At 40.3% G+C, this 13,458-nt stretch overlaps 2 protein-coding genes across 2 annotated transcripts; both read left to right on the plus strand.

Annotated features, from left to right (window-relative positions):
• The first annotated feature begins 10,217 nt into the window (after positions 1-10,217).
• Positions 10,218-10,565, plus strand: LOC138894162 (uncharacterized mitochondrial protein AtMg00860-like). The gene has a single exon (XM_070178844.1). It carries the CDS (start codon positions 10,218-10,220, stop codon positions 10,563-10,565), a length of 348 nt encoding a protein of 115 aa, XP_070034945.1.
• A 766-nt stretch (positions 10,566-11,331) lies between these two features.
• Positions 11,332-12,243, plus strand: LOC138894163 (uncharacterized). The gene is made up of 2 exons (XM_070178845.1): positions 11,332-11,547; positions 11,599-12,243. Exons 1-2 carry the CDS (start codon positions 11,332-11,334, stop codon positions 12,241-12,243), a joined length of 861 nt encoding a protein of 286 aa, XP_070034946.1.
• The last annotated feature ends 1,215 nt before the right edge of the window (positions 12,244-13,458 follow it).

The raw sequence follows: 13,458 nt of genomic DNA on the forward strand, positions 1-13,458 counted from the left end.
TAGTAGTCCAGGCAATCCCGTTTGAGCTTCTTCCTTTGGTTTGAGGAGACCTCATTCGAAACATTTCCACTCACAAGATAGTTGGCCACATCGGCAAACCATGGTATACTAGTCATAGAAATGGAAAGAAGTTGTTCGTCAGGAAATGAATCATTGATCTCAAGACCATCATGTGGCCTCCCCTCCTCCTCCAATCGGGACAAGTGGTTTGCCACTTGATTTTCACTACCTTTTCGGTCTTGAATCTCTAAATCAAACTCTTGCAATAGAAGCACCCACCGCATCAACCTTGCCTTAGAGTATTTCTTGCTCATCAAATAACAAAGTGCCGCATGATCGGTGTGAACAATCACCTTGGTACCCATTAGGTATGGGCAGAACTTCTCCATAGCAAAGACAATGGCTAGGAGTTCTTTCTCGGTTACTGTATAGTTGACTTGAGCCTCGTTCATGATCTTGCTAGCATAGTAGACCAGATGAAAGATCTTATTAATTCGTTGCCCCAATACCGCACCAACTGCCACATTACTTGCATCTAGGGCTGGCAAGTGGGCCGGTCCCGGACCTAAACGGGCCAAGTGGGCCGGTCCCAAAATAAAATGGCCAAACGGTCCCGGACTAAACGGGCTTTTTGTAGAGACCGGGACCGGGACCGGAACCGTTTAGTCCCGGGCTAAACGGTCCCGGCCCGCGGGTTAAACGGGCTAAGTGGACCCAACATATTTCTTAAAAATAAATAAAATTAAATAGATATTAGAGACAAAAAGATGCTAAAAAATATCTAAGACAATGCTTTGTAAATTTTATTATAGAATTGTGACCTAAATTTTAATATTCAATATTTAATATCGAATATATATAGTATATAAGATGTATATATAGTATAGTATAGTATAATATATATATTAAATGTATAATATATATCGATATAAGATTTATATATAGTATATATATATATATATAAAAACTATATTCGATAAGCTATATATACATCTTATATACTATATATAAGATGTATTAGTATATAGGATGTATATATATTAAATGTATAAAAAGTTTGGGGTTAAAACAAAGTTGGGGGGGTTAAATGACTTTTTTATAAATAGCCAACGGCTATTTTTGACAGGCCAACGGTCCGGGTCCCTGGCGGGCTAAATGGTCCCGGACTTGGCAGGCCCAAATCATAGGACCTGCTCAGGCCCACTAAAACCGGGCCAAACGGTCCTGGCCCGTTTAGCCCGTTTGGCCCGCGGTCCCGGGCCTGGACCGGCCCACTTGCCACCCTTACTTGCATCACACATGAGCTCAAATGGTAAGCTCCAATTTGGCGCGGTGATAATAGGAGTGGTAGTCAACTTATACTTGAGTAGTTCAAATGCCTTTAGACACTCTTCACTGAAAAGGAACTTGGCATCTTTCTCCAAGAGTTTGCACAAGGGGTTTACCACTTTAGAAAAGTCCTTGATGAATTGGCGATAAAACCCCGCATGACCTAGAAAACTTCTCACTCCCTTTACGGAAGTAGGGGGAGGGAGTTTGGATATCACTTCAATTTTTGCTCTATCAACCTCAATACCATTCTAGGAAATCATGTGACCGAGGACAATGCCCTCCTTGACCATAAAGTGACACTTCTCCCAATTCAGTACCAAGTTAGTTTCTTTACAACGTGCCAATACCTTATCCAAGTTATCCAAGCACTCTTCAAAAGAATCCCCCACGATAGAGAAATCATCCACGAAAACCTCGAGACAGTCCTCCACCATATCGGTGAAGATGGACATCATACACCGCTGAAAAGTTGCCGGTGCATTGTATAACCCGAATGGCATCCGCGAGAATGCAAATGTGCCATATGGACAAGTGAACGTGGTCTTCTCTTGGTCTTCAGGTGCAATAAGAATCTAGTTATATCCAGAATATTCATCCAAGAAGCAATAATAAGCACGTCCGGCTAACCTATCCAACATTTGATCAAGAAATGGAAGCGGAAAATGGTCTTTCCACGTAACTTTGTTGAGCTTTCTATAATCCATGCACACCCTCCACCCGGTGACAGTTCTTGTGGGGATCAATTCATTTTTGTCATTTGTGATCACAGTCATGCCCCCTTTCTTTGGGACACATTGTACTGGTGATGTCCACGAACTATCGAAAATAGGGTAAACCACCCCGGCATCCAACCACTTGATGATCTCTTTCTTTGCTACCTCTTGCATGGCCTCATTCAATCGTCTTTGATGTTACACGGAGGGTTTGGCATCCTCCTCCAAAATGATTTTGTGCATGAAAAAGGCAGGGCTTATTCCCCGAATATCCGCCAATGTCCAACCTATTACTTTCTTCCTCCTTTGAAGCACCGCAAGGGTGGCATATACCTGCACGTTAGTTAAGCACGAGGAAAGAATAACAGGTAAAGTGGAACAAAGGCCTAGAAACTCATTTCTGAGGTATGAAGGCAAAGGCTTTAACTCCAAGGTGGGAGGTTCCTCGATTGAGGGCTTTGTTGGTGGAGTCTTATAGTTTTTGAGATCCAAGGAAAGTTTTCTGGGCTTATGAGTATATGATCCCATTCCTTGCAAAGAATTGACATATTCTACAAAGCCTTCCTTCTCATCCTCATCATGATTCAACAACACAATTTCTATGGTATCTTCCACATTTATTATAGCACTTGTGTCATCAATAATTACTTCGGCCACAAGGTCCACGAACGAACACACTTCGTTGTTATTTGGCTGCCTCATTGATTTACAAACATGGAACACCACTTTTTTATCGCCCACTCGGAAGGTGAGCTCTCCAGCTTCCACATCAACTAAGGCTTTCCCTGTAGCAAGGAAAGGTCTGCCTATAATGATTGGCACCTCGTAGTCAACCTTACAGTCAAGTATCACAAAATCTGCGGGAAGGATGAACTTGTCGACCCTAACTAGCACATCATCAATTATTCCCAATGGCCTTTTCATTGTCCGATACGCCATTTGCAACCTCATGTATGTGGGTCTTGGTTTCCCAATCCCCAACGTTTTGAACATAGAATAGGGCATCAAGTTAATGCTTGCCCTCAAATCACATAAACCTTTGGCGAAATTGGCACTCCCAATAGTGCACGAGATTGTGAAAGCACCGGGGTCTTCCAACTTTGGAGCCATGGAGTGCACCATAGCACTCACTTGATGTGTCATTTTGATCGTTTCACAGTTCATTGATCTCTTCTTTGTTACCAAATCCTTTATGAACTTGGCATATCCCGGTATTTATTCTAAGGCTTCAACCAACAGGAAATTTATGGACAAACTTTTCATCATATCAATGAATTTCTTGAATTGATTCTCATTGTTTTGCTTTGCAAGTCTTGGGGGTATGGAAGAGGAAGCCTTGGCATTGGTTTCTTAGCCTTTGGCACTACCGGTTCCGGCATGTCAGTCACGTGCTCCCTAGAGGGGTTCACTTCTTCTTGCGTCTCCTCCACATTTTCATCAACATCAATCCTCGCTCTTCATTAGCTTGAACATCATTATCTGGCTCACCATCATCTTGCACTAACACATCATCACCCACATGTTTTCTTTGGTTTGAGGTACTAGCAACTCCACCTCTCCCACTTCTTGTTGTCACGGCCATTGCATGCCTCGTATTCCCACCTTTTGGGTTCACCACCATATCACTAGGTAGTTCCCCCTTTGGGCGAGTATTTAAAGCTTGAGAAAGTTGGCTAAGTTGAACCTCCAAGTTTCGGATAGAAGTGTTGTAGGAGGCTAATTGGCCTCAGAGTCGGCATTTTTCTCCATCATTTGCTTAAACATGTTTTCAATCCGTCCCATTTCATTATTGGAAGAACTGGGACCTTGCGACGGATATGGAGGCGGGTTGTTTGGTTGTTGATACATCGGGGACCTCTGAAAACCTGACCCATGATTTCCTTTATTGCTATTGTTCCAACCCCCTTGATTATTGTTGTTCTCCCAATTGCTTTGATTGTTGCCACCCCAATTACCTTGGTTATTTCCTCCCCAATTGCCTTGATTACCCCAATTGCTTTGATTTTTGTTGTTGCCGCCACTCCAATTTCCTTGGTGGCCTTGGTTGTTCCAGTTTCCTTGTGATCTCCATTGTTGTTGATTTGGAGCATTGCTTCTTTGACCTTGATAATTGTTGACATATTGAACTTCTTCATCTTGCTCATTATATAAATCATCTTGATTATACCCACTATTACTTTGCTCAAATTATTCCGGATGGTTTTGTACTTATTGACCTCGTTGCCGTCTCTTGTTTACCATCATGTTCACTCCTTCCATAACATTCACCTGTTTTGACCCTTGAACCTGTTGAAGGTGAGCCTTGGCCAATTGGTTCATGGTGGTTGTCAACTCCGCAATAGCTTGCCCATGATCATGTAACTCCTTGTGTAGGTGAATAACATTTGGGTCACCCTGAGGAAAATTGTCTCTACTTAGCCACGCCGAAGATGTGTCCGCCATCTCATCCAAGATTTCACAAGCTTCAGAATAAGGCGTGTTCATGAAGTTACCCCCAGCGAGTTGATTTACCACACACTGATTTGTTATGTTGATCCCCCTGTAGAAGGTCTGTTGGATCATGGCTTCGGTCATATCATTGTTCGGGCATTCTTTGACCAAGGTGCGATATCTTTCCCAAATCTCGTGCAATGGCTCATTGGGCTCTTGTTTGAAAGATAAAATTTCATCCCTTAGTGTAGCCATGTGCCCCAGAGAGACGAATTTGGCAATGAACTTCTCAGCCAACTCATCCCAAGTGTGTATGGAATGATTGGGAAATCTCTCTAACCAGTCCAAAGCCTTTCCCCGTAGAGAAAAGGGAAATAGCCTTAACCAAAGTGCATCCCCGGTGACATTTGTTTGCTTGCTCCCCCTACAAGTATCAACGAACCCTTTGAGGTGCTTGTAGGCATTTTGGTGAAGAAACCCTGCTGCTCAAGCAGTGTAAGCATCACGTTAGTAATTTGAAAGTTGCCCGCCCTAATCCGGGGGAGGGGGGGGAGGGAGGGGGCTATTGCACTTGCATAGCCCTCATTTGGTAACACCTGGTGCACTGCCCTTTGTGGAGGCGGTCAACCTCGCCTGTTTACTTGAGGCTCGGGATAAACCTCATTCACTTTATCGTCATCTACCTCCTCCCCCAGTGGTAAATATTCGGGGGGTTAATTGTTAAGGGACATTTTGTACCTAAAAGCAATTCACAAACAAAATTAGTTACTCGGAAGGAAAGAAAGACAAAACATACAAATACCTATATATATATATATATATATATATATATATACCTATATACCTATATATTTGATCTGTGCCAAACCTACACCACAATTAAATAGCGAGGCGGTCGATGCAATAATAAACCCAACAAATGTCGGGATCAAATCTACAAGGAGTTAAAATATGGGATTAGGTGTATATCTAAGTTAATTGCAAATTTTGGCTTTAATTGCACTTCCACAAACTTGATTGGTTTTTCTATTTCTAACTTTACTCTAAAGATTGCAATAATTGAAATTAAGGACAAATATTTTGTTGTTGTTTTTCAAATGTTTAAAGAGACTAGGGTAGTGACTTCTACCTAGGTTGATATCTAACGGGTAGCAAAATCCAGGGCAAGTTTGATTAGTTGGGATTGTAATATAGCTATCACACCCGGGTACTCACTCTATACCTCTCGGTAGTTTGAGTGATTTTGCCCAATTTAGCTTTCTCAAGTCTAAATGGGTATTCTTGCAAATCAAGTGATATTGGCTCAAGTAGGGTAATACTATCTCTAGGTTTAACCCTTTAATTGGGGCTATCAATTTCTTGAGTTCACCCCAATTCCTTGTCAGCCTAGTTTTTCTAGACTTAGTCCCTCTTTCTCAAGTAGAGACTAAGTCATAAAGGCATGAATCAATGTTTGCAACCATTAATTCTTGAGTTCTAGCAAGAAGTAGGCTAAATATCACTAACCCATTCACATTCAAGCCCTAAAATCAAACACCCATTAAATACCCACACTAGGGTTGGGTCACAACCCTAGCTATGGGTTTAGCTACTCATGGAAATAACAGAAATTAAAGATGAAATAAAGATAAAATCCATAATATTAATTTATGCAATAAAAATCTAAGGTTAAAAAGTGCATATAGTACAAAAACTCTGAAAACAGAAAAGTCAGCCGTAAACAAAACATAACATAACCTGATATCCCCTAAAAATGATAAAAAAAACTCTATTTATACTGAGCTGAAAATATCGAACAAAAATACCCCTGCAAGGGTTGTGCAGCCGCGTAATTCTGATTGCGGCCGCACTCTTGCTTTCGCGGCCGCATAATTCTGATGCGGTCCGCGTTCTTCTCTTTTGGATATATATATCTGGTTCTTCATTTCGCGGACCACATAATTTCGATCGCGGCCGCACAAGGAATTCCGCGGCCGCACAATTCTGGTGTGGTCCGCACTTCTATCTTTTGCTCAAAGTGCTTATATGTCTTCTTCTCTACTTGTGTTTGTTAAGTTATTTTCGAGTTGCTACTATGGTCTATTATTCTGTCTAGCTGCTATTTCTTCTGTTGATCTAATCTTGTTTGAATTAAAGTATCTTCTCTTCTCCTGGTAGTCCTGTTATACACATCTGTCAAGACTAAGTTATTTTTCCTCATAATACAATCATGATCATGTTTTCTTTTCTTTGTTATAAAGACTGATAACTTGTTAGGCTGAACTTAATTATTTTCTTGATTAGTCAACATCCTCAGCTGCATGCTTACTTTATATCATACCTCATGTCTCTGATCCCTTATCATTGATCTCTGAAAGCTGACATGTATTGTATCTCTTAATATTGTCTTCTCTTGAAAAGGGATCTAATTACTTTTCTCTAACCAAGTGACAACTTGTAAAAATAGGAGCATGATCATTTTATAGTCATGTACTAACCTATATTTAAGTTTGAGTTAAACATGTTCCAATGCAATACCTTCCCTTTATCTGTAACTCTTTCCCCTCGTGTCATGTTTATTACAATTCTATAAATGTATAAGGTTTCCCCTGTCTACATAAGATCATTACTGCATTTGAAGTGTTCAAGTAAGTTAACTGAATACTACATGTTCTTATTTAGTTCCTGATTTCATACCTTGCCCAGAACCACTCCAGTCCTTTCCCATTGATAATTTTTAAAACCAAATCTAATCCCTAAAGTCTCATAAGTATCTCTGCTGGTGTTTTCTGAACTTGATGATTTCTTTGAAGCTAATACTATTAGGAGCATGATTCTGTAGAAATCCTTAAGGGTTCCATGTTATAGTCTGTAAATTTGTTGACCTATTGAGAAAGTTGATCATGTCCTGGATATATTTGTAACCCCTGTATATGTTGAGTTGTTGCTGCATAGCTTTACTTTTTCTTGGAATATTACTCTGCTCCAAATTTATACTTTTGTAATATAATTATGATGCTTCTGCCTCTCACCTATATGTGTTTAAAGTCAGATCCTTAGATTCATCTGATATATGTTTATTTGGTATCCAATAAAGACTATATATTCTTATGTTAGGAAGGAAAGTATATATTTTGTGGTAGGTAATGCTATTGATTTTAATTTACTTTGAAAGGGCCTTATTGGCATTTAAACACTTAAGGAAAATATGTTGTTAGTGTTTAAGGGTATTTGGGAGTGAAGTTCGACTCTAGGTTGGGCTGCCCTACCCGTCACAAGCATTGCCTTGGGCCTTGAGTCCCTTGAAAACTTTGAAGTGTCGGGGGATCTAAAGGAGCATCGACCCTGAGTGGAGTTTCCTCCTTCATCCTTAATTCATTGACGCATTTAATTCTTTGGGGTTTTAATGTTTAATGGCAGCGAAAGGTTTTCAATGTGAATTATTTGCTAAGTAGAACGACCATATTAATATAATTTCCCACAGTCTTGATTATTTTCTTGTTCCAATTGTTAGTTTAATGTACATGTCATAAATATTTTGAATATGTTGAGAATGTGGAATATACTTCTAATGACCTTCTTTTATTATTTTGGGTATGTATACATTTAGGCCTGTTGATCTCCTAAGGAACTCAGGCCCAAACCAACTTTGCTGCATCTTTGAAGAGTCCAGTCTGCTATAGCCACGCCTCTCAAATTGTTGGGCCTACCTTATTGATGCACAATCATCAGAGTCCAGTCTTCTCTCACTCACTTCTTTCGTTATTGCTCATTATTTTTGCAGCTTAGCTTACTGCTTTCATTATTTTTCGCTTACTGCCTTTGTTGTCTTATCGTATTTCATATTCATGTATTCAACACTCATATATTAGATTATGTGCTTTATCTTCACGCTTTATACAACTTGAAACATAGGCAAACCTTAACTAATATAGGACTTAAGAGGAATTAATTGGTAATTAATCTTCACCTCTATCAATTATAATTTGCTCATCTTATATACTCACCTTTCTTAAAGATTTTTTTGAAGCTCAGGCCCATAATCAAACAACAGCCCATTTTTAAAGAGAAATTAGAAAAGAATCACTGGTTTTTTCTAACAAGGAATGAAACCAGATTTTTCATGAAAAGCAGTAACAAAATGATCACCCAAATGAATTTTCAAAGACTCGCCTTCTTCAGAATTTTAAGAAAAACCGAGGAACATTTAGAATCGCTTTTTCTTGTGTACATCTTCTCAAATTGTACAAGCATTTGTTCTTCAAAGGTAATCACTTTCTTAACTTAATAATTACAAGCCTTAAAATATAGACCACTTTCAAAACTCACTTAACCTTCAATAACTCTTTTAATCCCACCTCCCTTCTAAGTCCTACATATATACTTTCTTAATATATAGTAAGTCATGCCTTAGTGGTAATTAAGCATAGTATAAATAACTGATTCTTTAAAATTAGTCCAAGTCCTATGGAGTTACCTTAGGTAGATTTTAAGGGATGCCTAATACCTTTTCCTTAGAAGAACAAAAACCCTTACCCATAATCTCACCGATTCCCAGACCTATAATGAACATAACTTAGTAATTAAATAGGTACCCTAATATACCTTTAAATATTAGGTGACGACTCTCTTTCATCAACAACAGAGAAACTACAGGTTGAATCCTGTCTTGACTAGTGCAAAATAAAGTGCAAGAATTCTGGAGGAGGAACATAAGGCACTGAACGCAAAAGACCCCTAGCAGCCTGCCTCATAAACTTAGAATAGGTAGATGGTAAGGACTTGGCGGAGTGGGTTTTGGCCCTTGAAGGCCAAGGGTACTGGAAAAGAGAGCTCGAATTCGAGCCTTTACACTTAGAAGAAAGAAAGACCCCTCCATCTAAGCCATCAATTGAAGAGACACCACAGTTGGAGCTAAAAGTATTACCGTCTCACCTCAGGTATGCTTTCTTAGGATTGAACTTGACTTTACCCGTTATTATCTCATATGGTTTGTCAGATGTGCAGGTAGAACAACATTTGCAGGTTCTGAAGGAGTGCAAAACTGCAATTGGTTGGACCATTGCAGACATAAAAGGGTATTAACCAAACTTTTTGTATGCATAAAATTCTACTGGAAGATGGGCACAAACCTTCCAGAGAACATCAAAGAAGGATGAACCCCAAAATGAATGAAGTGGTAAAGAAAGAAGTGATCAAGTGGTTAGATGCGGGAATAATCTTCCCCATCTCTGACAACAACTGGGTTAGCCCAGTTCAGTGTGTGCCAAAGAAGGGTTGAATGACTGTAGTGCAAAACGAGAACAACGAGTTGATCTTAATAAGAACAGTCACAGAATGGAGAATCTGTATGGATTACAGAAGGTTGAATAAGGCTACCCAAAAGACTACTTCCCACTGCCATGAATTGATCAGATGTTAGATAGATTGGCGGGGAGGTCCCACTTTTGCTTCCTGGATGGATACTCGAGGTATAACCAGATCTCTATTGCCCCAGAGGATAGAGAGAAAATGTCATTCACCTGTCCCTATGGCATCTATGCCTTTCGGATAATGCCGTTTGGAATATACAATGCACTCGCCACATTCCAAAGTTGCATGATAGCAATCTTCACATATATGGTAGAAGACATAATGCAGGTTTTCATGGATGACTTCTCAGTGGTCGAAAACTCATTCGATGACTGCCTTATGAATTTGAAAAGAGTATTGAAGAGGTGTATGTAGACTAATCTAGTACTGAACTAGGAAAAGTTCCATTTTATGGTACAAAAAGGTATAGTCTTGGGACACCTAGTGTCAAGTAAGGGGATTAAGGTGGGCCGTGCTAAGGTTGATATAATTGAGAAGTTTCCTCTACCCACTTCCGTCAAGGCTACAAGAAGTTTCCTTGGTCACACCGGCTTCTACAAGCGGTTTATAAAAGATTTTTCTAAAATTGCTAAACCTTTGTGTAAATTGCTTGAAAAATATCACCCCTTTGTGTTTTCTGATGACTGCAGGGTAGCTTTTGAGGAATTGAAGAAGCTAGTGACTGCACCAATCATAGTGGCACTTGAATGGGAGCAACCTTTTGAGCTCATGTGTGATGCAAGCGACTATGCTGTGTGAGCAGTTCTTGGGCAGCGAAAATATAAAGTCAAGCATCCAATCTACTATGCAAGTAGAACCTTGAGTGGTGCCCAACTAAATTACACAGTGACCGAGAAGGAGATTCTAGCAATGGTGTTCGCATTTGACAAATTCTGGTCATACCTGATAGGCTCGAAGGTAATTGTTTATATTTTCCATGCTACTCTTAGGTACCTAATTAAGAAGATGGAGTCAAAGCCACTCCTGATTCCATGGGTGCTACTGCTGCAAGAATTTGACTTGGAAATCCATGACCGAAAGGGAACGGAGAACCAAGTGGCTGATCACTTGTCTAGGGTGAAAGGAGCAGAGAAGAAGGTTGAGGTGGAAGAGATTGTGGAGACTTTTTCGGATGAACAACTATTGTCCATGAGTCTTAAGGTAGCGCCATGGTATGCAGACATTGAAAACTACTTGGCGAGCAGTATTGTCCCCTATGACCTTTTTCTCTGTTCAAAGGAAAAAGTTCTTTTGTGACTGTCGCACGTATTATTTGGATGAGCCTTATCTGTTCAGGATTTGTATTGATAATATGATTTGGAGATGTATCTCCGAGATAGATCAATCTTATGTTTTGTAGGCTTGTCACACATACCCATATGGTGGCCATTTCGGGGGAGTAAAGACAGCCGCAAAAGTGTTAGATTCGTGCTTCTACTGGCCGACATTATTCAAAGATACACACCTTTGGGTGAAGGGCTGTGATGAATGCCAATAGACCGGGAATATTTCCCGCCGACATGAGATGCCCATGAACCCAATTCAGGAGGTGGAAGTATTTGATGTATGGGGAATCGATTTCATGGGGCCTTTTGTCAGCTCATATGGAAACAAGTACACACTTGTAGCTGTGGACTATGTGTCAAAATGGGTGGAAGTTGTGGCCCTCCCTACAAATGATGCAAAGGGAGTCATTGGTTATTTGAGAAAGAATATATTCACCCAATTTTGCACTCCAAGGGCAATAATCAGTGATTGAGGCACTCATTTCTGCAATCGAGCTTTCGCACAGTTGTTAGAAAAATATGGTGTTCGCCACAAGGTTGCCGCCCCATATTATCCACAAACAAGTAGGCAAGTGGAGGTGTCGAACAGAGAAATAAAGAGTGTGTTGACAAAGCCCGTGAATGCTACAAGAACAGATTGGCCGAAAAAGTTAGACGATGCACTCTGGGCCTATTGTATCGCTTTTAAAACTCCAATTGGCATGTCGCCATATAAACTGGTATTTGGGAAAGCGTGTCACTTACCCGTGGAGTTGGAGCATAGAGCTTTATGGGCATTGAGGCAACTAAATCTCGATATGGAAATTGTGGATACAAGTAGAGTCAAAGAGTTGCACGAGCTTGATGAGTTTCGTTACCATACTTTTGAGAGCACAAGGCTATATAAGGAGAGAATGAAGATGATGCATGACAAAAATATTCTTGAGCAAAATTTTAAACCCGGAGACATGGTATTTCTATATAACTCAAGATTGAAATTATTTCCGGGTAAGCTGAAATCTAGATGGTCGGGACCATTCAGAGTAGTGCAAGTGCTCTCAAATGGAGCTGCAGAATTTGAGTCCGAGGATGGGACAAATAGGTTTAGAGTGAATGAGAAAAGGTTGAAACACTACCTTGGAATGAGTGACAAAAAGGAGAGAAAGATGTGACACAATTGAACGAACCTCAATATGTGAGTGAAGTATAATCCGGAAAGTCTACGTTGTGCCACGACGTTAAATCAAGTGCTTGTTGGGAGGCAACCCAATTTTCTTGTTTTCGTCTAGTGTCATTTAGTCAAAAAATAAAAAAAGTGGGGAGGCAGCAACGAAGCGGAGAGGGCTTCATGAGACCAGGACCAAAAGAGAAAGAAAAATAGAAGAGGGGACAGCGAAGTGCCTATGGCTTCGCGAAACCGGGACCAGGCATAACTTAACTAGGTAAAGGGGCGCATCTTTAGGTCGCGTGTCGCACGGTCCTAGCGCGACCCTAGGTAATTTTTATTTTTATTTTTGTTTTTATGTTTACTCATTAATTTTCCAAATATAAAAAAGAAGAAGACAAAAACCAAAAAAAAAAGGAAAAAACCCCAACAAAAAGAAGAGAAAAACAACATAAATCCCTCCCACATTTCTTTTTCTTCTTTTCCCCAGAGCCCGCCCCACCCTTCCCACCTTTCCTTTTGCTTCTTTTCCCCAGCGCCTCCTCCACCAGGTACGCCCCACTCCTCTCAGTTTTTTATTCTCTTTCCCACAGCCCTCTCCCATTCACTTAGGTCATGACACTATTGGCAAATTGAACCAATGAAGCTTAACAAAAGTTGTGCACATAAAGTGTTCGATGAATTGACCGAATGAATTTTTTGGTGAGGTTTAGTGAAGTTTGAGTAGCTAACCTACCTCTATTGGCAATACGAACATATCTTAAGTGTGGGGTGGCCGTTGGGTGTCTTATGAACTTCAATTGTGCTCTTTCTAAGACAAGTATCATCCGCGGCCAACTTAGGCATGACTGAGGTGTTGCCTTACCCACATGTTGTTGAATTGTGCTAATTAACATGGAATAACTATCAAGTTATAGACTGATACAGAGGGGCTCCAGACAGTTGATTTGAGTGCTATTGAAGGCACTATTGTAGAGGAGCCAGGACTAGTCGCTGTACCGAGGTTCACTACCGGTCCTCACCACGACCCGAGTGATTTTGAGGAAGTTTCTGACATCCACTCTACTTTTGATCTTACTTATTTGTATTTTTATGATATTGTGCAACTGAGGACAGTGCACATTCTTCACTGTACGGTGGGGTGTCAGACTTTAATTTTTGTGGCATGTGCTTAATTGCTAGTGATACATTTTGAATTGCATGATCACTCTTATGGCCATTG

This window comes from Nicotiana tomentosiformis, chromosome 6 (assembly GCF_000390325.3).
Source record: "Nicotiana tomentosiformis chromosome 6, ASM39032v3, whole genome shotgun sequence".
Lineage (NCBI taxonomy): Eukaryota > Viridiplantae > Streptophyta > Magnoliopsida > Solanales > Solanaceae > Nicotiana > Nicotiana tomentosiformis.

Bases quoted from the DNA above. Each gene is read 5' to 3' on its own strand.
- LOC138894162 (XM_070178844.1), top strand. From the start codon at position 10,218: ATGGTACAAAAAGGTATAGTCTTGGGACACCTAGTGTCAAGTAAGGGG.
- LOC138894163 (XM_070178845.1), top strand. From the start codon at position 11,332: ATGCCCATGAACCCAATTCAGGAGGTGGAAGTATTTGATGTATGGGGA. The intron at 11,548-11,598 runs GCAATAATCAGT...GCTTTCGCACAG, and splicing joins CCCAATTTTGCACTCCAAGG to TTGTTAGAAAAATATGGTGT.